We start from the raw sequence: 24,994 nt of genomic DNA on the forward strand, positions 1-24,994 counted from the left end.
GTTGGTTCTAAATGGATCGTGTTTATGGTTTTTCTATACATGCGAGTGGTTCATACATATTCTGTCGGTAAGTATGTTTAAATACTAATTCAGATCTTGTTATGTTTGTGCAAGTTTTGAAACTCCTCATCTATAGCGTCTTTCATAAATATAGAGATCAGTTTATCTTCAACAGTTACATTCAAGGACAAAATGAACCATTTCCGAGTTACAGGCAACTGAAAATGAAAGAGTACAATCTTGCTCAGTCGATTCTCGCCCAATAAAAATTTTATTAATCAATGAGCTTATAATTTATAAACCTTATCTAATAGTGGCGTAGCGTAAGAAATCATTGGTGAGAAATTGTCCAGGAATATAAGGTGCTGGTGGACCGAGGATATCTTGAGCAGGACTGTGCACCTTGATCTGCCTCATATGAGTATCTCTGCCATTTTGATGATTACTAATAACTGCTATCTGTATCATAAATGTCCTAATCGGGCGGTCATTGATGTTTTTAATGGGAATTACTACCCAACCACTTGGCTCATTCAAATCCATTACTTCTACTTCTTGAAGGTCGTTGAAGTTAGTGCCAGCTCTGATACTTATTCTGAAAATTGATCAGAATATTAATGAATATTGTCACTGACAATAACGTGTCTCAGTTCAATACGAAATACCTATTGGGAGTATAACTCTCATCCAGCTTGTAATCTGTATAGATACATATGTCACGGATAGTGGTCTTTCTCTTAAACTGTATATTGACTAAATGTGGCAATTGTCCATCCGACTGCCAATACGTTTCTGTAATATCATCGCGCAGCTGATCCACTCCAAACCCTGGTTTACAGCTGGACAGACTCCAGATCGCATAATTTCCAACTTCTCGTACTCTGCCAGCCAATTGTTCCTGTACGGGATCTATTTCACCTGAGGGATAAGACCTCAATCATAAATCTTACAAAATGCAATTCTTCAATAGAAATTAATCAGATTGTAAAAAATAAAAAATATTAAAGAAGTTGCAGTACATTTACCACTGCCGTTAGCCTTGTTGCTCATGGTTAGGTTAGGTTATGTTTGCTCAGGCATTGAGTCGTCTCGGCTTCTGAAGAGATTCTTCTAAGCCGGAATCAGACTATTATTTGACCAATTGGAACAAAGCAAGCCAAAATCGAAGTTCGTTGATTCGTCGAAATTTAATCTTCAATGCGTAGTCTGATTCCGATTTTAAAACCTGTAGTTTAATTAACTCCACCAACTCCTAAAAAAATCATGCAACAGATTACATGATTTTCTAAAAAATTGCAATAACCATTTCTAACTCCCAGCGATTTTCGATGTTTCCACTCTCTCTCAATAAATGGCTTCAGACTTCATGTCTTATGCCCCAACGCCATTCCTCCGGTAAAGAATTTGGCCAAGCTTGTCATCCTCGATTAAAGAGATTGACTGGTGGCTTTAAGAAAGTAGATGATATCCTTGAAGATAGTAATGTTTTTTAATAGAAATACCTCCTTAATTAAGTTGTCTCAACGATATATATACATAGACTAAGCATTCCTAGCGTTTACTATAGCAACGAGTGAAGCTAGAAGTTGACAGTTTTGAGACAGAGAGAGAAAGTTGATTTGCGTCTCTTTGCATCTACTGTTCTCTCACTCTTGGCTTATATGACAGAGCGAGAGCCCATCATAGTAACCTAACCTAACTTTTTCGCTGTAAACAATGAAGAAAAGAGATAAAACATTATGGTGTTCTGCTGTATTTGCGGCGTACGTTTGAGACATCAGTCGGACGGAATCCGATTTCATAGGTACAGAAACATACCATTAATATATTATAACGTGAGCAAAGTGAAATGTTAAATATATTATTACTATAGTATAAAATATTATATCAATATAGCATACTATATATATATTTTTTGTATCATAAAAAATATTGTTTTGTATAATACAATTGCTTAAAAACACAAGTTTCTAGAAATTTGGATAATATATTTACAACAGGACTGTGTATAATTTTAGATTACCAAAGAATACAATAAAAAGAAAACAATGGCTGACAGTGATCGAAGAGAAAATAAAACAATTTTCATATACCGAAAATTCGGTTATATGCAGCCAACATTTTGCAAAAGAGTGCTATGTCATAACAGGTTGTGGTAAATTCTATTTAAAATCAGGCACAATACCAACTATATTTGATATGCCATTAAGAAATGGATGTAACAGCATCCAAATGGTATGTAGTATGTATTATTTAATTTTAATATTTAATAACTTTGTTAGGAGAGCATATAGTTACAAGGAAATATATATTTATGAAATACAGTCAAATGTTATGTCACAATTAAGGAACAGCAGCTGCAGCAGCAATATATATGTGATACAGATGAAGATATTAAAGAAGAATTATGTGAGAAGAGTATTAATGAACAATATTCAGAATTTGTGGAACAAGTTTTACCAGGGACAAATATGCAGCTGGATGCGAAGAACATGAATGTAGAAGAAACACATGAATCTATTCCAAAAGTACAACGAATGACGAAGTTTGGTTCCATTGACAGGTAACAATATAAAAAGACAAATTAGTTTTTAACTATGTTTTTTGCTCACTTAAAAATCATATATATACATTTGAATATTTGTCTCATAGTACAAATTTGGATATATGCAATTCATACAAAGATCCATTATACCATTTGAAAATAAAGGAAAAAGAAATAAAAAGGTTGAAAAGTAAATTAAAATTGTATCAGCAAAAATGTAGAAGATTGAACAAAAAAGTACTATCATTGAAGTCGCTTATTAAGCATTTAGAAAATAAGAAATTATCTGAGGACACTATTGAGTTGTTACAAGTAAGCACTGGTTGACAGATAAATGCTTAATACATGTGGTACAAACAATATAACAGTATTCACAGCAGTATAGTATGTATAGCACAGGAAATAAAATGCACTTTGTCAAGAAAGCACGTGTTCATGTTATTAATATCGAAATGCATGTAATAGTCTAACATTTCACAACCGAAAGAGAAATATTAAGAAAGCAACTTGAAAAAAGGAACATTTTTGGACACAACAAAAATGTTGTTGCAGCAACGTTAATTATGTTTAAAAACAAAACTCGTCATGAAGCGCCATCGAGATATCGAACAAATTGAAATTTTCTTGTAATCGATCATAACTTCGATCATAGATAAATTTAAAACTCAATTTTTTTAAACCCACGAATATATAGGATGTACTAATAATTCAATAATTTGCACATACAAGACGAAGATTTACCAGAGTAAAGAATAACTCGTCTTTATTCGTAAATATTTCGCTGCAAATGATTATTTCCAAAGGCCTAGCTTGTGTTGTGCCGTGCGTCGCTATGGTTAAATTGATCGTCGCAGGCGAATATCGTCACATCTATATTTTCACCCAGTATTCCATTCAAGAGCAGTGTCAATTGCTTGCTGTACGCGTTAATTAACAAGTGATTACAGTCTGACGATCTGTGGCGATTTCATTTCGGAGGAACAATTCAAAATTTACTAATTCTCGCGATGACATTAGCGCTCATGAGGATAGATTACACGACGGTAGGAGTTACCTCACGTGGCACAACTGTGATATTCCCTCACCAGGAAGCGAAGCAACCGCAAAAGTTCGCCGTTGCAGATCACGATGGTATACTGCACATCTACGGTAATAACGTATTTTGAATAATTGATGTACATTCGCCGTCCGAAAGATTCTGTTTTTTTTTTGTCATACAGTTTAAGAAGCCATCTTGTCTTGCCCAATAGGATAATTTATTTTTCAACAGAAGAATGTCCTTATTGTACAAAACAAAATAGGTTCTTGAATTGATAAAAAAAAAAGAAAAAACAGACAACCTTTCTGATAGCGAATGTACATCAACATTTTCCTTGATTAGAAAATATAGTGGGTGTGCCATTGGACATATGCACAGTAAGTCTGCATAAATTATAAAACAGTTACTAAATGTCTTTATTGTGACAGTTCGTAGCTTATATTGGAGTTAAAAAAAAAGAAACATAATAACAATTTTAGTTTGACACTCCTTGGATCAAATTAACTGAAACGAAAAATTAGGATCGTAGTTGTTAAATCTTCAGTTATTGCACATATATATAAGGATCCCAGACAGTAGAAGTTTCTAAAAGACATGTTAAGAACACCTAAAAGATGTTTGAAAATGTAAAACGTCTTTCAAACATTCTTAACACATTTTTTAGAAGTTTCTGCTATTTAGGATATAATTATCTTCTTAAAGCATACGGGATTTTTACTCCTTTCTGTATGAGTAAATTATCTTTTTTAATATATACTTTAAATTATCTATATTAAAAATAATCTTTAAATATTAAATATTAAAAATAAATTTTATCTATATTAAAAAATGATCACGACAAATTTTTCAAATTTACTTTTTTCTGTAGCCAAAACTGTAATAACTGTACACTGGGTAAGCATATTTATAGATGTATACGTAAGAGCATATATTTTAGAAAAATGATTGGGTTCCACAGACCCACAGCGTGCTAAATTAAGCAGTAAAAAGTAGGTATGTCGACGAAGATCTAAAATCCTACTGTTCTATGTGAGCAGGCATGAAAAAGGGAGAGCTGCAGTTGTCGTTTAAATCCCTGCCCGGCCCAAAAATCCACAAAATGGTGCTCGGTGGTTCGATAGGTATGTTGAGGGATAAGGTTTTCATTGCGTACGGCAGCTCCGTAAAGGGATTCACGAAAAAGGGCAAGCTGTTCTTAGAGTTTGACACCAGCCTTATAGATCCGATTTCCGCGCTGTAAGCCTCACACGCTCGTGATTCCATCCAATAGTTTCTTCGCGTTCTTCGTTGTCGCACAATCGTGATCAATGGTCCAATGTTCTCACATAGGTATGTCTATGGTGCGGATCTCGCAGCATGCGCGCGCGATCTCTATCACAGATATAGAGACTGCAAAGACGCTGACTCGTACTTGGCCGGGGAGATGTTGCACGACGTCGTGCTCTTGCCTGGAGAATACAGTGCGGTATACGCTATTCTAGCTTGCGCGGATAGCGCGGTAAGATCGTCTAACTGATCTCAGATAGCATGAAACTTCCTGAAATTATCTTCAATAATTTCATTAATCTTCAATTTCATAAGGATATCGTAAGCTTTTATTATGCTGCAAAAGATTTGTCGTGTTTGTCAAATAAAATAGAAAACAAAATTTTCTAATTTCGAATGGTCAATAATTTTTAAAAGAATTACTTAGTATAACTTGATACTTTTCTAAACATTTAATAGAAAATGATAAATTTTTTTAAATGATAAATTTTGTGTATCAATTTAATATTATTTTGGACATTTAGAATGATTTTTCAACGTCTTGTGTTATCTGGGATAGTACTATGAAATGATTAAAGGAAAATATTATTAAATATGGAAAATATTATTAAATATCATTTCGATGAGCCTTCTCTTAGCTGTTCGATATTCGAATTTGACCTTCTCTAAACGGAAATCTGAAAAAAAATACAATTCTGTTTGTAAGAAAATTATCTTGTAACTTGCATAATTATTATCGTTAACTCATTAATATATAGAATCGCTGCACAATATATATTCTTGTTACTTAGGTGCGCGTCTTGCACGGTACGAAAAGCCCGACGGTTCTGAGATTGCCAAGTGTTCCTACGGTGCTCTCTATATACAGGTGGTTGTGTCACTGACATTTATATCGAATATATTATAATTTATAAATTAGTTATCATATCGAGTTTAACGCGATGTCACATGTCACTTCAGAGAAGGAGATATACAGTCAAAGGACCGCGTTCTCGTTGGCACCGCAGACGGTAGGATCGGACTATTGATCCTTCAGGGCAATAAAACGCTCCGAATCACTTGGCTGTTGACTTCGACGGGCTCGGGAATTACTTCATTGGATACCTACGAGTTGCAAGACGGCATGGATATTCTCGTGGGTCGGCAAGACGGAGTGATCGAGGTGTACACATTTCCCGAGGAAGATGTGCCTTCTACTCTGCGCTACCATTATGTGAGCGATGGCGAATATGAGGATCTTGTCAAATTCAATTAGACTAATCCGAAATTGCGATAATTATTTTAGAACGCCGGGGAGAGTATCAGCACAGTCGTGGGCGGGATAATAGGCGTCGCTAATTATGCCGAGATTCTCGTTACGACTTATTCGGGCCGGATATTCGGATTGACCACTAGCCCTCCTGGGCTGCTGGAAGCGGGACAGAGTGAAGCTGAACTGGTTAGGCTGAAACTGGAGATTCAGCAACTGCACGAGAGACTTGCCGAAGAGAAGGAAACGTCCAATTACATGCCAGACCCCTTGGCACCTCTAATACTAGCAGTGAATCACAAGTGATTAAAAGAAACCAAATTATTTGCAATTATTTGATTCTCTGTTAAAATATAAAATCAATTTATCTTCTAGTTTAAATACAAATTTAAACGTAAAGTGTGCACTTGTAGAATGGTGTTACACAAGGAGGACGCTTCGTACTCATTGTCCATAGAGCTAGACGCGTCGATTGATAATATTCTGATACAGTCGGACACTCCTATCGACCTGTTGGACACTGAGAACAATAGCGCAGTGATCAGTCTATCTGCTTGCAATCCCAAAGATGGCAATTTCGTCCTCGCTACTTATCGATGTCAGGTAAATTTATGTGTATGGAATTTTTACGTTGTTCTTCGGGAACTTTCACGTAATTTTCATGCGAGAAATAATTTTAATAGATCAACACGAATCGTCTTGAGATGCGATTGAGATCTATTGAAGGCCAGCCGGGTACTCTGCAAATTTACGTGACGTCCCAGGTACTTCGAACATCGTTCTCTGATTTCTAAAAACATGCACGTCGTTAAATATTGATGATCGTTCCCAGGTACAGCCAAAACGTTGCCGCAAGATCTTAGTTCCCATATACGCCCTGTCTCTGCATGTCAGACAACACGACGACGACAACACCACGCAGTCCAATGGTCCGTTCAACGAATTAAAGTTAAATGGTAACTTTACGATCGCCGAGGTAAAGACTTCGTCCTGCTAATTTTATCGCTGTAAATTTTTTCACGTTCTTCACGGATTCTTCTCTCATTCAGATGCATGCGTGGCTTTCTTTAGCATTACCGGACGTACCCGAGAGACCTCACATTCACGACGGTGAAGCTGTATTGGTCTATGTCTCGTCCTTCATCGGAACGGTCCTGAAATGCAAGTATAAGTAAGTCTGTAACGTAAAGTCAAATTTACATTCACGCAATTAATCCTTCGATGAATCATAGGAAAGGAAGCGCGCTTTTCCTCGGCGAAAATATATCCACCATCATAATTCTCAGAGACATATTGACCAAGGAGGCGACGAAACGTAAAATTAAGTTGGACGTATTTTGCGGTAATTAATGCTGCGATTCTTCCATGTTCTAAACAAAATTTAGAATTTAATAAATTTAAAACTAAATTCAAGAAAGAGATTTACAGTAAATTTAAAACTAAATTCAGAACTTAATAAAAGAACTTAATTGTAAAATGAATAAATTGCACGAAGATTTTCTCACAGAGGTAGCGGAGGGAAGCGTATCCAGAGTACTGGAGCTGATTCTCCCGCGGTTAATCGCAGCCCACGAATTAACCCAGAAGATAAAGATTCTGGACGCTCTCGATGAGTGGGAACTAAAGTCCAACCCGAAGGAGAATTTGTGCTCTGAGTATCAAGAATTATTACAAAAGGAGACGGAGACAAAGTCGTTTATAGCGAAGGACACAGAAATTCTGAACAGATTAAACGCGATAATCACCGATTTGTACGTGGATTGGGAACGGGCGAAGCGATCTCGAAGGTAATAGCTGAGATTGAATTAGGATTTTTGCAAAAATCACAATTGAATCGTGATCCATATAAACGTTTGTATAACAGGATCAGTGGCAAAGAGGCTACGATGAAGCTCCAAGATGCACTCGAATCCAAAAACCTGACCACAATCTTGCAAGTTTTCATTGGTAAAAATGATACAACCATGCCGACCTTAATACCTGCGGCAATTTAGAGCATTCGGAAATTGGTAAAAAGTGGACCAATGTATTTCTATAAACATGTTCAAGTAGAAAATATATTTTTTTAACGACGATTCACAATATAAATCGTTAAATTGTCTACACTTAAAAATGTACAGTCGTGGTTAGTATTATAATTACAGTATAATGCGTATATGTGTATATATATATATATGTGTGTGTGTGTGTGTGTGTGTGTGTGTGTGCGCGCGGCGCGTGTGTACGTGTGTGTGTGTGTGTACGTGTGTATATACGTATGTATATGTATATACAGGGTATCTCAGATCTGCATATCTAAACTGAAAAAAAATGAATACGCCAAAACAGGAAACTTTTCTATTTGGTACTTTGGTACTTTGGTCGAGTCTCAAAAATCAAATTCAGTTAATCTCTTCAAATCTCTTTCAAAATATCATGGATCAATGTAGCGTCGTGTTGCTGCATCTCAGAACCTACGACGAAACAATTTTTATAAAACTAACACGTTGTTAAAATAAATGTTTCAAAACGTATTTCTTTTTGTTTAAATAAGTATTTTTATGTTTTTAATACCTGAATTTGGTAAAACCAAATATTTGGTAAGAACAGTAATATCTCATTTTTATTCTATTTTAAATTGAGGAAGCGGTATATTTTAGATTTGCCTAAAGTACCAAAAAGAAAAGTTTCCTGTTTTGGCGTGCTGAATTCACTCTTTTAGTTTAGACTTGGAGACACTCTGTATATAGTCAGTGGCACAAGAATATTTTTCTTACAAACGCTATTTTTCTTAGAATACAAAGTTTTTTTTCAGAATTGTGAACACAGTTTTAATGTACATTATACGCACTAAAACGCGTTTATCTAGTGTGGCGTTCAGTCTCTTCCATTATTGAGCATTATGTCTTGGCAGCGTCGAGGCATATTCTCAACGAGATTTTCCGGAATGGACACGTGAAAACGTCATTACTACAATAGATTGGCTCTCACAATCTCCCGACACTAATCCCATTGAAAACATGTGGGCAACCATGAAAATGAAGCTTCGGGGAAAACGAGTTCACTTTGAAACAATTGTCGTATCAGCTTCGCACAATATAAAAATCATTACCTAGATATTAGCAGAAAATCTTGTTGAAAGCATGTTTTGACGCTGCTAAAGTATACTTAACAACAGTGGCGTAGCCAAGGGAGGGAGACTAAGGGGGCTGCAGCCCCCCCTCCGAAATTAATTTTCTGGGTTACGCTAATATGTTCGACTAGCTCTGGGTTATTCAGCCTACGTTTATTGGTCGAACAAATATAAGCTTTATGATTGGCTAGAGACTTATGACATTATTAATCGCTCTCGGAGCGATTAACCCAGGGCTAGTCGAACATGCTATTAGTGTGAGAAAAATTTTTTCGGATGACCTTTTTTTGCTCGTCACAAATAAAAAATACAGCCTCCCCCGAAACTTTTTTCTCGCTACACCACTGCTTAACAATGGAGAGGACTGGACGCTATACTGGATAAATGCACTTTAATGCATACAATGTACATTAAGACTATGTTCATAATTTTGGAAAAGACCTTATATTACGGGAAAAACAGCATATATGCTTTTGTGCTACTGACTATATATATCATATATATAAATAATATATACTATATATATCATAATATATATTATATATATTATAATATTATGTATTATAATATATATATTATAATAAAATATATATTATATATATGTAATTTTTACGGATCCGTTGTGTGTTCTTTCTTTTCCTAAAACTATAACAGTCCGGTTTTGTATTCAGTTTTATATGCAAATTACTTTTTGCTTTTCCTTTCCGTAAAATTGAAAAAATACGCTACACATTACTTGTAGGCAGTGCGTTCATACGGTTTACTTATCAGTCATTTATATTAAATTGGCCAAAAGTAAACAATACAATATTTTAAACTTTATATGACTTGTACAATTGGGTGCATTAACGCTTTTCAAAGGGTTTGTATTCCAATCGTCAAATTATTCTATGGTATTTAACAAACACTGTTCACACACTGAATTAAGCATAGATTCATGCAATCAACGTCTTTCTTGAAGAAAATACAAAAGGAATAGCCGGTTGTCCAACAGAACCGTTGAATCTTTTTGCGAATACAGTAGAACCAGAGCATTAATGCATCCAACTACACAACAAAGCGACTTCAACTCAGTTCTTTTAATCCCTTTACATTAAATCTTTAAATTCTAATAATTTAAATATAAATATACTTGCAGAATTTAACAGTCTGACATCCATGATTTTGCGAAACACGATCTATGCATTATGAACCTCTTGAGTTACACGCCGTTGTACGATCGATCCTATTGTACAGCAGAGCACACTTTCTCTTCGTGTATGTCGTTTCAAGATTATATCAAATAGTATTGTCTGCAAAAAAACATAGTAGATTAAAAACATGAATCTTACAAAAGCTTTAATGGCGAACAATCAATGAAAATGATTAGCTATAAGAGTTGTTGATAAGAATTTAAATCCAATAATAGGAGAGAATAAAATTGTTTGACAGTGTAACGCCAGCATTTATTAAGATTAATTAAAGGAGGTTACTACATGATTGTGCGTTATAATGTACAAATCTTCTTTAATCAATAACTAAAAATCTACATGATCATTTGCAAAGTGATACAGTATTTTTTTGTTCAGTTTGGTCTAATGTATAAACATACGCCACCATCACTGCTCATTTATTGTGCGTGATTATTTATCAATCTTCTTTAATTAAAATTCTTTCTTTAATTAAAATTTGCCACCATCACTGCTCATTTATTGTGTGTGATTATTTATCAATCTTCTTTAATTAAATTTCTTTCTTTAATTAAAATTTGCTTCTTTAATCAAAATTTTACGTAATTGTTTGCGAAATAATAGAGAAATTTTGTTTGATAAATTCTACTTGCACACAACGAGTGTGTCATAAATTGTCAGACGTCTTGTATAGAGTCTTTTTTCATGTAGACAATGTAAATTATGTAGAATATTGTAAGTTACATTAAAATGTACAGAAAAGAGTAATTGAATTGTGAGACAGTTTCAATATCTGTTTCGGGTATTAACTATAAATGTAGTGTTTAAAAAAGATAATAAATTGCATGAAATTTTTATGTGATAGATTGATAGATTTAACTCTCTGTATAAGTAAGAATATAATCAGAAAATTCTGTGGACCCTAACTTGTTTAGAAAACAACGTTCATAAATTTACATCAGTATTCTAAATGTAAAATAAAAATTTAATTTCTCTTAATTGATTTTTGAGTAAGTCGTATATTTTTTAAACGACATTTATAGATTACTAACTGTCTACATAGGTGATATCTCATACATAGTCTTCACGTTGTCTATCACACACGTAGAATATCACGTAGAATATCATAATTATATGGTAATATATTATTTATTTGAGATTGCCGGGTAACTTTAGATTTCCTCCCGCAATTAGCTTTAAATTATCGCAATACGTATTGATCAGCTAATCTTTTTCACTGTTAGTAAAAGAAGACCTATCATTAATTGATAAAATCGATCAGCTCGATAAAGACAGATAAATGCGTTACTCACATATTTTCATTGGTTCGTACAGCAGCTTCCAGGGGATCTCTGTCGGTAGCTGCGTCTGTTGTAGGCGTCACGGTATACTCTAAGTTTTGTCCGCCTGTGTGAGGCAAAATGCTCTCAGGATTGTCGTCCGGTGGCACGATTTTCACCACTCCAGTCGCTTCGACCTCTAACTTCAGATCTCTCACGAGATCCTGAATCGACTGCGCTTGCACCGCTTTATCGCCCTCCTCTTCCACCGTCTTGCCCGTGAGGATTCTGTTTAACGGCTTGTCGCCCTTCGTCCTGGAGTGCGTGTGCATGTGCCGCTTCATATCGCTACGCACTCTGAACGGCTTGCCGCACACGGCGCATGGGTGTGGCTTCTCGCCGGTGTGTATGCGCCGGTGATTCTGCAAGTAACTGCTCGCCCTGAACGTTTTGTTGCAGTACTCGCAGCGGTAGTTCTTCTCGCCGGTGTGGATACGTCTATGAACGATCAGCGAGTATTTCCGAGCGAACTCTTTGGCGCAGTACTCGCACTGGTACTGCTTGTGCTCCGAGTGAATGCTCGTCGCGTGATACTTGAGGTCGCCCCATTGCCGGAAATGCCGCCCGCATACCTCGCATTTGTACGGCTTGTCGCCACTATGAAGTCTTTTGTGCACCTGTGCGCATTGACAAGAGAAAGAGAATTAGAATTAACAATTGGAATTAGAATGAAAAATGAAGGACAAGTAAGAGCCAACTGTTATTACAGCGATATAATAAGGATATTTAAGAAGAAAGATATATATTTCATAAGAAAAAGAGACATTTGATGTACAGAGTGAAGTATGTAATTGGAATCACTTCGCTTTGGAGCCTTACTAATAGATTGTTACATTCAAAATACAATAAATCGGATAGGAGTCGTCGGAAGGTCATATTATTTAATATGATTGAATTTATTTTAATCTACAATTTTTGTTACAGAATAAAAATTGCTTTTCGTTTAAAAATCTGGAGGTGATGATGAAGTTTTGGATACTAGAAGTGATAAAAAATGTGAAGTGTATTGTATAGCTTCCTTCAAATCACACAATATTCATTTTGGACAACTTTCGTTAAAATTAATATTTATGGCATTATCAAAGTAGTTCCAGTTATGTGCTTCATCCTGTATAATGAATATTTCGGTCTTAATCGTTTGGATTCTCCTCAACAATAAGTAACTTTATACTTAAAAATGTATACCGTCATAACGCTTACAAATTATAGTACGTTATGACACACTATAAATTTTTAAGTTTAAAATTGTTATTTATTGTTAGTGGAAAGCATCCAAATAATTGGGGTCAAAAAGTTCTTTATGTATTAAATGTGAACACAGTTAAATATTGCTTTAACAATAACATTGGTTCTTATTTTCCTTTAAAGTTTTCATTTTGATTATATATTTTGAGCCTTTTTATTTTTTATGTAAATTAGAATTAATAAAATACACTATGTGTATTATTAATATACTAAAAGGCACTTTGCTATTCAATTACGAGATAGGAGAAAGGCAAACTTAGAAGAATTAGACGCAGATACTTGTTTGTGTAAAGTTTTCTCAGAGAGAAATTCAGTTAAAACGTTTGTGATACGCAATATTAAATTCAAAAAATTAAAGAAAAATATTTTAACTTGACTTCTTAAAAAATCCTTATTTACACAAATAGCTGTGTATTCATAGGCCTTTCTCCTTTTATTTCGGGATATAATTAGATTGTTGCAAGTGCCATTATTTAAAATCAACGGAATGCTCACCTTCAACGCGCTGGCAGCAAAGAAACGCTTGCTGCAGATCTCGCACTGGTGCGGCCGTTCTCCGCTGTGAGATCGCATGTGATAGACTAAGCTATTCTTATGGTGGAATGAACGATTGCATTGAGGGCACGTTAATTCGTCAGCTGCGACAAAAAAAAGAATTTACAATTCTTTGGCATTTCTTCACCGACTTGCAAAAATTCCTTTTAAGAAACTTTACGTACTTGACTTTCGCGTTTTTGGTGACTTCTTTTTTTTAGCCGTCTGCGGAATGTCAGTCTTTGCTTTCTCGTCTAAGCTTTTTTCACTAACGACGGACGCTCTCATATGGTCCCTCTGTGCCTGTTCGGTGATGTCGGTAATGGTCCACATGGTTGGCTCATTGTTCGCGGTGGGCAGTGGAGACTCTGTGTCGTCGTCGATGTGCGCACCGGTTTCCTCCACTGGAAATGGGGAAATTCAAATGACGACTGTCTATAGCAAGTGTTGAAACGTAAACGTTAAGGCTCCATATTACATGTTTAAACGAAGACAATGTTGAAACGTGTATTTAGAACATATACATTCACAGATATATATGAAGATGTTTCTAAACGAATAACGTTTAAACGCGTATTCGAAAAGCGGATCAAATCGGGGGTCCTACTAGCGGTTATCTTAATTGATAACGTCAAAAGCGAGGTAATGCACGTTAAAAGTTCTTGCAAAATGCGTTGAAATAAAATATATTTACAAAATGATACTTGCAGTCGATCGAGCAGACTCGTAAAATAGTCTAAGCGCTTTCATTTTGCTCGAACAGTGGAGGAATAGTCGTGAAATTAACGTGAAAAAATATTGAGAAAATTAAGGTTGAACAGGAAGGGTGCATATCACGTTAATTTTATGATTACTTATTGATTGTCAGAGCAAAAGAAAACTGCTCAAAGTATTATTAGAAATGTGCTTCATCGAGTGCAAGTGTCATATGAATATATCTTTTTATTTTGATGTGCTTTGCAGGAATTTCGGGCATGTAAGGAGCCTTACAATGCAAAGACACTCTCTCTCACCTACACCTCGAATACCCTCCATTAGGTCCTCAGGTTCGCTGAATTCTTCGATTACAGTATTATCTAAACTATGCACTGTTTCTGGTACTGATATCGTGATATTAGTATTCGTCGCTTGAGCTATTCGCGTCTCTTGTTTGACCGGCTCGTAATGCACCTGCAAATTATTCAGTATTTTTTTTATGCAAAATAAACAATACAATATTATGATGTTAATATTGTATATTGTATATATTGGAGTTTGATTAAACTTCAATATACCTTCAAGTGCTCGAAGAACTTCAACTGACTGCTGAACTTCGAACTGCACAATTCACACTTGAAGATATTAGCCTGGGTCTCATTGGCGGAGTCGGTTGCTACGTTTTCCTGATTCGACTTGCCACTGTCCTTCCGCGCAGCATTCTTCTTTGTCTGCTGCTTCAACTTACGAGGTATCCTCTTCTTGTGCGGCAAGGTTCTCTTAGGTCCAGATGCCGACGTGGCGTCCTCACTGCTCTCCGCAGAAACCTCAACGTCGTACTCGCTTTTGACGTTGATGAACTCCTGCTTTACGTTCTGCGTGATTCTCTTGAACGGCTGCAACGTCGGGTACACGGTGGGGGCGTTTGGTTCTGGTACAGCTTGAATGGCGTACGAATTCACCGGTGCTAAGGTCTCTAGGTGAGAAACGTCTGGTAAAGTCGGGTCCTCGTGCTGAGACTGAATGTGTAGTTGCTGTTGCTTTTGTTGCTGGTGTAACTGCACCGCAACCAAAGCCGCAGCCAGTCTACGGTCCTCCTGCATCACACAATTCACATTCTATATGCAAGTTATAATATATAGTTCCTGGATATTAAGTAGCATATTACAACCTCTGTCAATTCATGTGACAACAAATCATCCTCATAATACTGGGTAGCGGTGCCATAGTCTGTACCGACTCCAGCATTGATCATGTCTACAACCATCCCTTCTGAGATTAATTCACCATTCAGTGCCAACAGTGGTACTCCCTTGCTCAAGGATTCTCCATCAGCTCTCTGAATGGTGATATACTGAGCACCTTCCATTCCCTCCAAAAGCACCGCTTGTGCTTCTTCTGTTGTGACTTCCATGTTGGAATATTCCCAATATCAGTAGCAATTAATCACTTTCTCTCAAAGCTTATCTGTTCTTATAGATAGCATCCAATTATCTACATAGATCAGCTCTTTGTATCTAGGAAAGAAAGGTGAATTTAAAAAGACTGATGTTCTTTAACATTCTACAATTAAAAATTACATTAAAGATTAATTAAAGGTTGAAATGAAAACAATTTTCTATACTCTTTTGCGTTTTCAGTACTTGAAATGAAGCAAGTTATTCGCAAAAAATCTTTTGAAAAAAATGAGGGAAAACGCGTGAGAAGGCAGAATGGAGAATCGAGTGTGTGTGTGTGTGTGTGCGACAAAATTTGAATTTGCCGCCGATACGTGCTTTAGAGCTGACAGCGAGACCAAGGTCACTGCACCCGGAGCACTCAGAAAATCTCACCTTCATCTTGATACACGTTACACGTGTACAAATTCGCTCACTCCCACTTCCGTTTATCGTAATCCGCGTGACCGGCTGCGCTTCTTGTCTTCTTCTCGCGCAATCTAAGCGACGTAAACAATGCAAAATATTGAAACACTGTAGGACAAAATGTGACAACAATGCTTGGCTCTTGACGCCATTAGACCGGATGTATCCCTCCCAGGCGAACACGCAGTGCTGGCAACTTCAGTCGAGAGTCGCGACGAAAGTCTCTGTCTCGCCGGGCGAGATCACGTTTGTGCCTTTTGTAACATTTTTCTTGCTTAGAAAAATCAGCCAATTCCTCTCTCTTCCTCTCCGATTTCCGCGTGTTCCTCTCGATAATAATTTTGCACAATGACGATAATTATTGTACAATCACAAATAAGATGAATTTAACGCAAAGCAGGTTATCACAGATACATCGTGTTAACATTATAATAATGTTATCTAATAAATGAATAATTATACAAACAACACGATGAGATTCAAGAAACGAACCGAATGTTCCAATAGCTTTCGTTTCGCATCGCGCTCGGCATCGTTTCGAAGAACTTTTTGTCCGCATTTTGGCGACGCTGGTCACTGCCCTTTTTTCGAGACGAGCGACCTTCCGGTTTCTAATGGCTGTGCAAAATATCGCGGAATGTCAAATTAGTGTGTACGGCGAGAGTAGCGTTTGCGTGATTTTTCGGCGCGACACAACCGCGTTCAAGCCAGCGGACAGGTCGGCCGGTGGCGTCGCCATCGTTCAGGAATTAATTCGTCGTGACGAAACAGTAAATAATTTAAATGCGCATTACGTCAGACGAATCGTGAAGGGTTAAGAGGAAGCTCGCACCTACGTATACGCAGTCATTGTCAGCTGATTCATTCTCTCGCTAAGCAGTTTTTACGCGTCTTTTTTTTTTTTAACCTGTCACGTTGAAACGCAGAGGCGTTCGTAACGTTGTCGTTGAGGAGCGAATAATGAATGGGATCTCGCGCGAGGTCCTCTTGTCGAAGGAGCGCTGAGACGCGAGCGGTGTCGCGTTTTTAAACAAGTAAATATTATTGTGGTTGCACGAGTGGTCGATAGCGAAAGTGCGATATGAACTTTGGATGTGTGATTTCTATCAGTCTGTCGCGAGCCCCGCGCAATTTCCGACCACGTCGCGTCATTGTCGTTGCAGGTGATGAAATTTTACAGCCACTGCTATCGTTTGCACTTGCAGAGTCAGACCAGCCAGTCTGGAATTATGTGACGGTGCCCAAAATATCGCAGAGTGATGGCTTCGATCTGTCGACGCTGGAGATTATGGATATTGCCTGTGCTGACCTGCCTATATGCGCTAATCATTGTTATACTTGTACCAATCTTGTTGGTTAATTCTATTAAGACTGGCTTCAAGAAGCAGGATGCTCTGGTGGGTGGCGCCTTTGTCTTACTGGCGTTGCCTATTGCCTTTTATGAAATTGTCCAGCATATGATATACTATACGCAACCTAGGTTACAAAAATACATAATAAGGTGAGGTATTTTATCATGCTGGGAATGTATACAGATTTACTTTTTCTTATCGTTTCTTCTAGTTAAGTGGTATAAGAAATAGGGATAGATCTTTTTTCATGAAGTATTCTTATCTTGAATAACTTTTACTTGCTCAAATTTATACTTTATTTATTTTATTACTTAAATTTTGCTTTTCTCCTTAAAGAAAAATTTTATCTCATAAAATGTTCTTGCTTTGGATAAATTTTATTTACTGCTCAGCGAAATTTATACTTGATTTATTTGTTGCTTCTTTTTTACTTTTCTACTTGAGGATAAATTTTATTTCATAAAATATGTTCTTACTTTTCAGGATATTATGGATGGTACCAATTTATGCGGTGAATGCTGTAAGGAAAAGTTCCAAATCTCTTTTATGTTAGAAACAAAGTGAAGTACCTACTTATTTATTTAATGGATATTTTCTATTTGAACAGTGGTTAGGTTTGGTATATCCCGAAGGCAGTATATACGTGGACAGTTTAAGAGAATGCTACGAAGCTTATGTAATATACAATTTTATGATGTATTTATTGGCCTATCTAAATGCTGATCACCAATTAGAGCATAGACTGGAGATCTCTCCTCAAGTACATCATATGTTCCCTCTATGCTGTCTTCCCGATTGGGAAATGGGAAGAGAATTTGTACATATGTGCAAGCATGGTATTTTACAGTATACAGCAGTCAGGCCTATAACAACTGCAATATCATTGTGAGAGAAGTCCACTTGTAATTTTCTGTAATAATTCTCTGATACTGTGACAACATGGTCTTGTATTTGACTGCTCTGTGTATTCTTGTAGTATCTGCGAATTGAACGGTGTCTACGGAGAAGGTGAATTCAGAGGAGATGTAGCTTTTCCATATATGATTGCTCTAAATAATTTGTCACAATTTGTTGCCATGTACTGTCTGGTACTTTTTTATCGTGCCAATGCAGAAGCCTTGAAGCCAATGAAACCAGTTGGAAAATTCCTGTGCATTAAAGCTGTAGTATTCTTCTCATTTTTGTATGTATTACACAATGTTCGTACATACAAAAATACAATATAGACATGTGATATAAATGTAGTATAAATATGATGTAAATAGAGACAGAAACAAAATATATGTATATGTATATCTTCTGTTGCAGTCAAGGAGTAATAATATCTTTATTAGTATACCTCAACGTTATATCTAGCATTTTTAAAACGGACGACACAGACTACATCAGGAATATATCGTCAAAGTTGCAGGATTTCCTAATTTGCATAGAAATGTTTTTAGCCGCGGTAGCGCATCATTACAGTTTTTCCTACAAACCATTTGTCAATTTAGCGCAAGGCCAAGCATGGTGGGATGCATTTAGGTATGTAAAGCGTGTTCTTTTTGAGAGGAAATCAATGTGTGTATCTATATTATGTAAGAAAAAAAGAGCCAATATTCACTCTTTCAGTTTTTAGTTACAAGCTATTTTAATCTAAAACTTAACTATAACTGCAACTTTAATCTATAACTGCAACGTAAAGAGATACCATAATATCATCGCGAAAGTTCCACAAATTAACATTCATTTTACCTCGCAGAGCAATGTGGGATGTTTCCGACGTACATAACGACATAAAGGAACATTTGGGTGTCGTCGGCTCGTCCCTAAGTCGCAGGATACGCGGACGCGGCGCATATCAGCAAGCCTGGGGAAGCGCGACAGAGCGTACTTCGCTATTACCCGAGGGCGCGGTAGCAACGGCCAGAAGCGCTCCGGCCTGCTCGTTTTCGGGCTATCACACGGCCGAGGTCGGGCCGAACAATAACAATCCATCCGCCAGTGAATTTGAGGAAGCGATGGTGGATGTGCAGGATAATAGTAATGCCGTCAACACGTAGCCAGGTGTCCAAGTCCATCCGTGCTGGAACGATTCTCGTTGGTTGCTCCACGAGACCGGCGTACTTTAGCGGAGAGATGATTCCTTAGTATTATTTTTTAAGCGAGGAAAAATATATAGTTTTGCAACAACGCTCTCCCGCACTATTGTACAAATCATCGTCGTGGTCATACACTGTGGCTGTCACATCACATATGTATCGCGTTCGTACCGGATAAGAAATTGCACGGGATAATTTCATGATCATGCAATATACCTTTGTAGTCGCGATTGATTTAACGATAATTTGACTGAAATTCGACTACAAGTAAAATTTTTCTATGTGTCAAATTTGAAGTTGACTGAGCAATGCGATCCCCCCCCCCCCTTCGTACGTTTTTCCTTCTATAAGGTCAAAGGTACCAGTGTCTGGACACATCTAACTCTAGACACTCTTGTTTGATCTTTTAAGGCTCCTTGCCACGGCCATCTTGATTTATGAACGTCAAAAAGTAGAAAACGCACGTTAATAATTCTCGCAAAATATATTAAATGAAATAAATTGATATGTTTACAAAATATTTATAATTAATCAAGCAGACCTCTAAAATAGTTTGAACATTTTTCTTTTACTCTGATAATCAATAAGTAGTCGTAAAATTAATGTGACAAAATCCTGAGAGAAAGTGGGTTAAAGGGGAAAATTGCATTGACACATTTAATTTCACTGTCGTTTATTGATTGTTAAAGCGAAATTTTTACTTCAACGTTTTTTCAGGAAATTTTAGCGTGTATTTTATCGTTTCTAACGTCATCAATCAAGAGTTCTGTGGCCAGGAACCTTAAACACGAATACTTAAATTTTTAACAAATTATATATATACATTCAATATATATATAGTCGTATATATATATGTGTCGAAAGTTTAAATATTCGTATTTAAAGATAAAGATATCGAGGCATTGATATTTTTATTTTAATGTCGTTCTTGAGTCAATCGAGGAATCTTTAGTGGAAGGGACATCCAGTGGTTACGCGATAATCTGTATAATCTAAGACGATCTAAGACTTTTAGAAATTTGATACAGCGTCAACACAAATGACGAATTTTAAGGGAGAAACGAAAACTGCTTTTTACATTGATTACTTTGCAAAAGTACATTCGTACGCTTTATGTTACCAATGATGTACTACCAAATAATGTATATACGTTTATACATGCGTAGAAAAATACCATTCGTACAATGATACTTGTATATACCTTGGACGACCAATGTGTCACGGTTGTTCGACACGTCTGACAAATGTACACACTCGACATCGTTAGTGCATTTCAGTTTCGGGGCGAGCATCTTCGGGTCGAATATACCTTGCGTGTAATGTTCAGCTGGATCATTTAATATTTAATTAATTGTTTATGCGTGACATTTCGTGCGACTATTTAGACAAGATATTTTCTACTCGAGAATGCTTCAATCGGAAACTGGAAGCCACTGACGATGCCGTGTCTTATTTTTCTCGATATATTAAACAAGGGTTACAAAAACGAGCCATATCCGCGATATATTAGACACTCAGAATATCTGCAGTCCTTTTCGCTTTGTACGTACACACGCGAATATAATCCGCACTGTATTTATAATTTAAACTTATTTTATAATTACAGTATATATATGTATCAGAAATAAAGGCTGTGTACGTTTACTACAAAAATCAGCCCTTGAAAACTAGTTTTCCAAGCAGAAAGCTATCTCTTTGTTCTGCAAATATTTCATTCTTTTTAGTTCGTATTTAGAATATATACATACACACACACACACACACATAAGCTAGTTATAAATTAATTTGTATTTTTAAAAAATATTTTTCTCTAAACATATAAACTAATTATAAATTAGTTTATATTATAATTATATTAGTTTATTATAATTATAAATTAGTTTATACTTATAAATATTTTTTTATATTTGGCTGCTTCTTGATTTGGCGTTGTTGTATTTTCTAAATTTTAAATCGCGAGTAAAAAATACAGAAAAGATAGCTAAGAAGAATAATACATTTCGTATATTGCCGCCTTCTTTCACCAATTCCGTGATGCCATAATTTGCCCGCGCTTTTTCTTCCTTAGCTTTTTCTTGTCAGCACAAATAATTGATACGTGTATGTTTCTTCAGATAGCTTAAATATCCTGATATATAATATTCTATTGTATTTGTTGAGGCTACTTTTGCTTGCTTCCTATACTAACAACAAGCTAATAACAATAATATACTAATAACAAGCTTTGCGAAGTTATTTTGTTGTGTTGGGGACATAATAACGTGATATAGTAAAGGTTAAAGGTAGTAAAATAACGTGAAGACAAAATTATTCGAGATGCAAGATAAAAAGGAAACGAATGGGGAAATTATAAATCAAGAACATGAGGAATATCAATATTTGAGACTTCTCGAGAAAGTGATTAAAACTGGAGCAAGAAAGGGTAATCGCACTGGTACTGATACTTATTCCATATTTGGTACACAATTACGATTTAGACTGCAAGATGGTAAATACACATAATATAAAAATGTTTATATGTAAAAATAATATATATATATTCTACATAAATTTAAGGTAGAAGTACCAATACCTGGACATGTACCCTAATTCTGGACATTCTTCTTATTTTGGTCTTTAAATACAAATATTTAAACTTTCAAAAATAGAATATATATATATATACATATATTCTATGTTAAAAGTTTAAATTTTTGTATAATATAAAGATAACAAACATGCCCAGGAATTAGTATTTTTACTTTATATAGAAATTGAGGGCATTTACTTGAAGATATTATTCCAATAGGTGTTTTCCCATTACTGACAACCAAGAGAATATTTTGGAAAGCAGTAGTCGAAGAGTTATTATGGTTCATCAAAGGATCAACAAATTCTAAAGTGTTAACAGATAAAGGTGTACACATCTGGGATGAAAATGGTTCACGTGCTTTCTTAGATTCCTGTGGCTTTACTGACAGAGAAGAAGGTGATTTAGGACCTGTCTATGGATTTCAATGGAGATATTACGGCGCAGAATACAAGAATATGCATACAGATTATACAGGACAAGGTATTTCATAAAAGTATTCTTAATATTCCTTGAATAAGTTGCTGGTTTTTTCCCCAAAATCAGTCAGCAATATAGCATATTCCTAATATTCCTCTCTAAAAAAAGGCATGTAAGAGATTTAATTGTTGCCACTTTTCTCCCTGTCTTTCCCTATAATTATTAATTAATTAAAGTATATTTTAATTTGTTTTATTTTACATTTTTTATTGTTTTTTATTAGCTATATAGCGCACGCATATATTGTTCTAGTGTAACTAAAAATCAGTGTGAATAAATTAAGCTATGTTTATTTTTCCAGGAATTGATCAACTGAAGGAAGTTATTCATAAAATTAAGTATTCTCCAGATGATAGACGTATCATAATGACTGCTTGGAACCCAACTGATATACCAAAAATGGCATTGCCACCGTGCCACAGTTTTGTCCAGTTTTATGTAAGTAATGGAGAATTGTCTGCACAGCTCTACCAAAGAAGCGCAGATATGGGTTTGGGAGTACCGTTTAACATAGCATCATATTCCTTGCTGATCTGCATGATTGCTCATGTTACTGGCTTAAAGGTGAGGAATCTGTTCCTGTTGTAAAGAATATTGAAGAATTCGAGAACAGTATTATCTACTTTCTTTTATTTTCAGCCAGGAGAATTTGTACATACCATGGGAGACTGTCACGTTTATGTCAACCATGTAAGCGCTCTTGAAGAACAAATACAACGCAAACCACAAGATTTTCCTAAATTGAAGATATTACGGGAGATCAAAGATATCGACGATTTCGTTGCCGAGGATTTCAAATTGATAGATTATAATCCGCATCCCAAATTGTATATGAAAATGGCTCTCTGAAGTGTATTTCTTAAAACAGGGCTCGAATAAGTTACGGAAGTGACAGTTTGCGACTAAGTGTCTGCTGGCAGACAAAATTCGAGAAATAGATTAACCAAGCTACTGCAAGAAGTCGAACGATATATCAATGGGAACACGGTAGTGCAATCCATGGACGTAGTATATATGGACTCCGCATACGGCCAGAAAAGTGAAGCCAACATGTAGAGACCATAGATATAATATATATAGTAGACTCCACATAGTCAGAAAAGAGAAGCCAATATGTACAGCCCCTCTGTTCTCTGTCTCTTTCTGCACAGACAAAGTGTGCGATAAAATTTAAAACTTTTACTTGCCAGTCTAGTCGGGGTGTTGAAACGAGAAATGGATGCACGCGCAACAAAAAAGTGACAAAATAGGAAGAAAACTATAACCCCTCTATTCTCGCTCTTTCTAGACGTTGGCTTTACTTTATTAGACGACAGAACATAGGGCATTCGCAGTCCATGCATATTATGTCCATGGTGCAATCACTCCACATATTATAAATCCAGAACCAATAATTGCTAATTTTCCATAACTTGCAACAGCGTTCTCTTCGACGAAAAGATATTTAAATTCTTGCAGTAGCTTGGATGTGAATCATATCTTCGTGGTTTCGAACCCCGTCGATAATTTGAAGGAAAATCTATGTTTATATATAACTGTTAAATTTGTTTAACTTCCGCAACACACTTGGGATTAATGAAGTGACATCAATCTCCCTGCTTAACGTACTTAAATTGAACGAACATGCTACATTCTCTGAACGAATATTCGTCGTCGGAGATGTCGATTAGTACTGCTTCGGCTCTTGTCAATTACAGTATTACTTGTCGATTTAAGTGAGGCGTAAAAAAATTACTTCTAATAGCTCGATTCTTGTGGACTGTCCAATAAATGGTAAATATACTTTATATTATAACTTCTTGAGATATATAACTAGACTTTGTTTATAATTTTCTAATAAAAATTATATTCTTAATAAACCTGTACCTTAATTATACATCAATATCTTTTTCAATACCAGTCGTATGCGGTGCATGCGAAAGTCTACCGTAGTCTTTCTTACTTAAGTAAAAATCATGTCGCACACTATCTCTCATCCGATTTTCTCTATATCACACAAGTATAATTTCTCAATCGATCTCGCACGATACGATTGACATGCATGAATGATCATAAAAGGCCTTACATGACCAGCTCCCAGATATAACAGAATTACGTGATTCCTATGTATAATAATGTATATAAATTCCGCATCTTAAACTGCGCGTAAACAGATATTGGAAACAAACGATCCTCGCGCACTGTACATAATCTTTTCCGAGAAGGGATTTGGATAAAACTTATTATAAACATAAATAAAAAAAAACTTAAAAATAATTTTTGCACATAATCGATACTTCCATCGGTGGGAAAGTATAGCCAAGTTTTTATTGCAATCTTTATTGTTGTCCGTTCTTCTCGAATATTCATGAATTTCTGTAGAGTGCAAATAATAAATTTTGTTATATGGAAAAAAGGGACCTATACAAAATTCAGAAATAATTGCTGATTCTCGCGATAACCCCCCCCCCCCCCC

General features: G+C 35.9%; 4 protein-coding genes across 6 annotated transcripts; 2 read left to right on the forward strand and 2 right to left on the reverse strand.

Moving 5' to 3' along the window:
• Window position 1: 1 nt before the first annotated feature.
• LOC116845156 (anaphase-promoting complex subunit 10) lies at window positions 2-1,583 on the reverse strand. 2 transcript variants are annotated; one of them, XM_032817530.1, is made up of 4 exons: window positions 1,026-1,583; window positions 666-918; window positions 303-595; window positions 2-218 (listed from the first exon to the last, which is right to left on the reverse strand). In XM_032817530.1, the coding sequence occupies exons 1-3, from the start codon at window positions 1,048-1,050 to the stop codon at window positions 304-306; spliced, it is 570 nt and encodes a 189-aa protein (XP_032673421.1). In that variant the 5' UTR covers window positions 1,051-1,583; the 3' UTR covers window positions 2-218; window position 303. The 2 variants fall into 2 exon arrangements, with proteins under 2 accessions (XP_032673421.1, XP_032673420.1); XM_032817529.1 differs by having other exon boundaries at window positions 1,020-1,583.
• Window positions 1,584-1,652: 69 nt separating this feature from the next.
• Window positions 1,653-9,417, forward strand: LOC116845149 (Bardet-Biedl syndrome 7 protein homolog). The gene is made up of 16 exons (XM_032817515.1): window positions 1,653-1,804; window positions 2,019-2,235; window positions 2,349-2,563; window positions 2,653-3,694; window positions 4,622-4,820; window positions 4,914-5,082; window positions 5,642-5,718; window positions 5,811-6,063; window positions 6,136-6,401; window positions 6,513-6,702; window positions 6,783-6,863; window positions 6,932-7,075; window positions 7,149-7,270; window positions 7,332-7,441; window positions 7,607-7,886; window positions 7,964-9,417. Exons 4-16 carry the CDS (start codon window positions 3,553-3,555, stop codon window positions 8,091-8,093), a joined length of 2,163 nt encoding a protein of 720 aa, XP_032673406.1. The 5' UTR covers window positions 1,653-1,804; window positions 2,019-2,235; window positions 2,349-2,563; window positions 2,653-3,552; the 3' UTR covers window positions 8,094-9,417.
• A 482-nt stretch (window positions 9,418-9,899) lies between these two features.
• Window positions 9,900-16,522, reverse strand: LOC116845150 (zinc finger protein 37-like). Of its 2 annotated transcripts, none has more exons than XM_032817516.1 (8): window positions 16,028-16,522; window positions 15,367-15,712; window positions 14,774-15,313; window positions 14,513-14,669; window positions 13,685-13,903; window positions 13,461-13,603; window positions 11,694-12,337; window positions 9,900-10,503 (listed from the first exon to the last, which is right to left on the reverse strand). In XM_032817516.1, the coding sequence occupies exons 2-8, from the start codon at window positions 15,607-15,609 to the stop codon at window positions 10,485-10,487; spliced, it is 1,965 nt and encodes a 654-aa protein (XP_032673407.1). In that variant the 5' UTR covers window positions 15,610-15,712; window positions 16,028-16,522; the 3' UTR covers window positions 9,900-10,484. The 2 variants fall into 2 exon arrangements, with proteins under 2 accessions (XP_032673407.1, XP_032673408.1); XM_032817517.1 differs by having other exon boundaries at window positions 14,774-15,292; window positions 16,028-16,520.
• A 110-nt stretch (window positions 16,523-16,632) lies between these two features.
• Window positions 16,633-23,672, forward strand: LOC116845190 (transmembrane protein 184C-like). The gene is made up of 11 exons (XM_032817596.1): window positions 16,633-17,091; window positions 17,263-17,558; window positions 17,893-17,929; window positions 18,017-18,294; window positions 18,386-18,592; window positions 18,718-18,933; window positions 19,151-19,450; window positions 21,782-21,978; window positions 22,279-22,542; window positions 22,841-23,103; window positions 23,179-23,672. Exons 2-11 carry the CDS (start codon window positions 17,317-17,319, stop codon window positions 23,386-23,388), a joined length of 2,214 nt encoding a protein of 737 aa, XP_032673487.1. The 5' UTR covers window positions 16,633-17,091; window positions 17,263-17,316; the 3' UTR covers window positions 23,389-23,672.
• The last annotated feature ends 1,322 nt before the right edge of the window (window positions 23,673-24,994 follow it).

This window comes from Odontomachus brunneus, unplaced genomic scaffold (assembly GCF_010583005.1).
Source record: "Odontomachus brunneus isolate Ranch 3 - 2012 unplaced genomic scaffold, Obru_v1 Obru_scaffold_049, whole genome shotgun sequence".
In the NCBI taxonomy this organism is placed as follows: Eukaryota; Metazoa; Arthropoda; class Insecta; order Hymenoptera; family Formicidae; genus Odontomachus; species Odontomachus brunneus.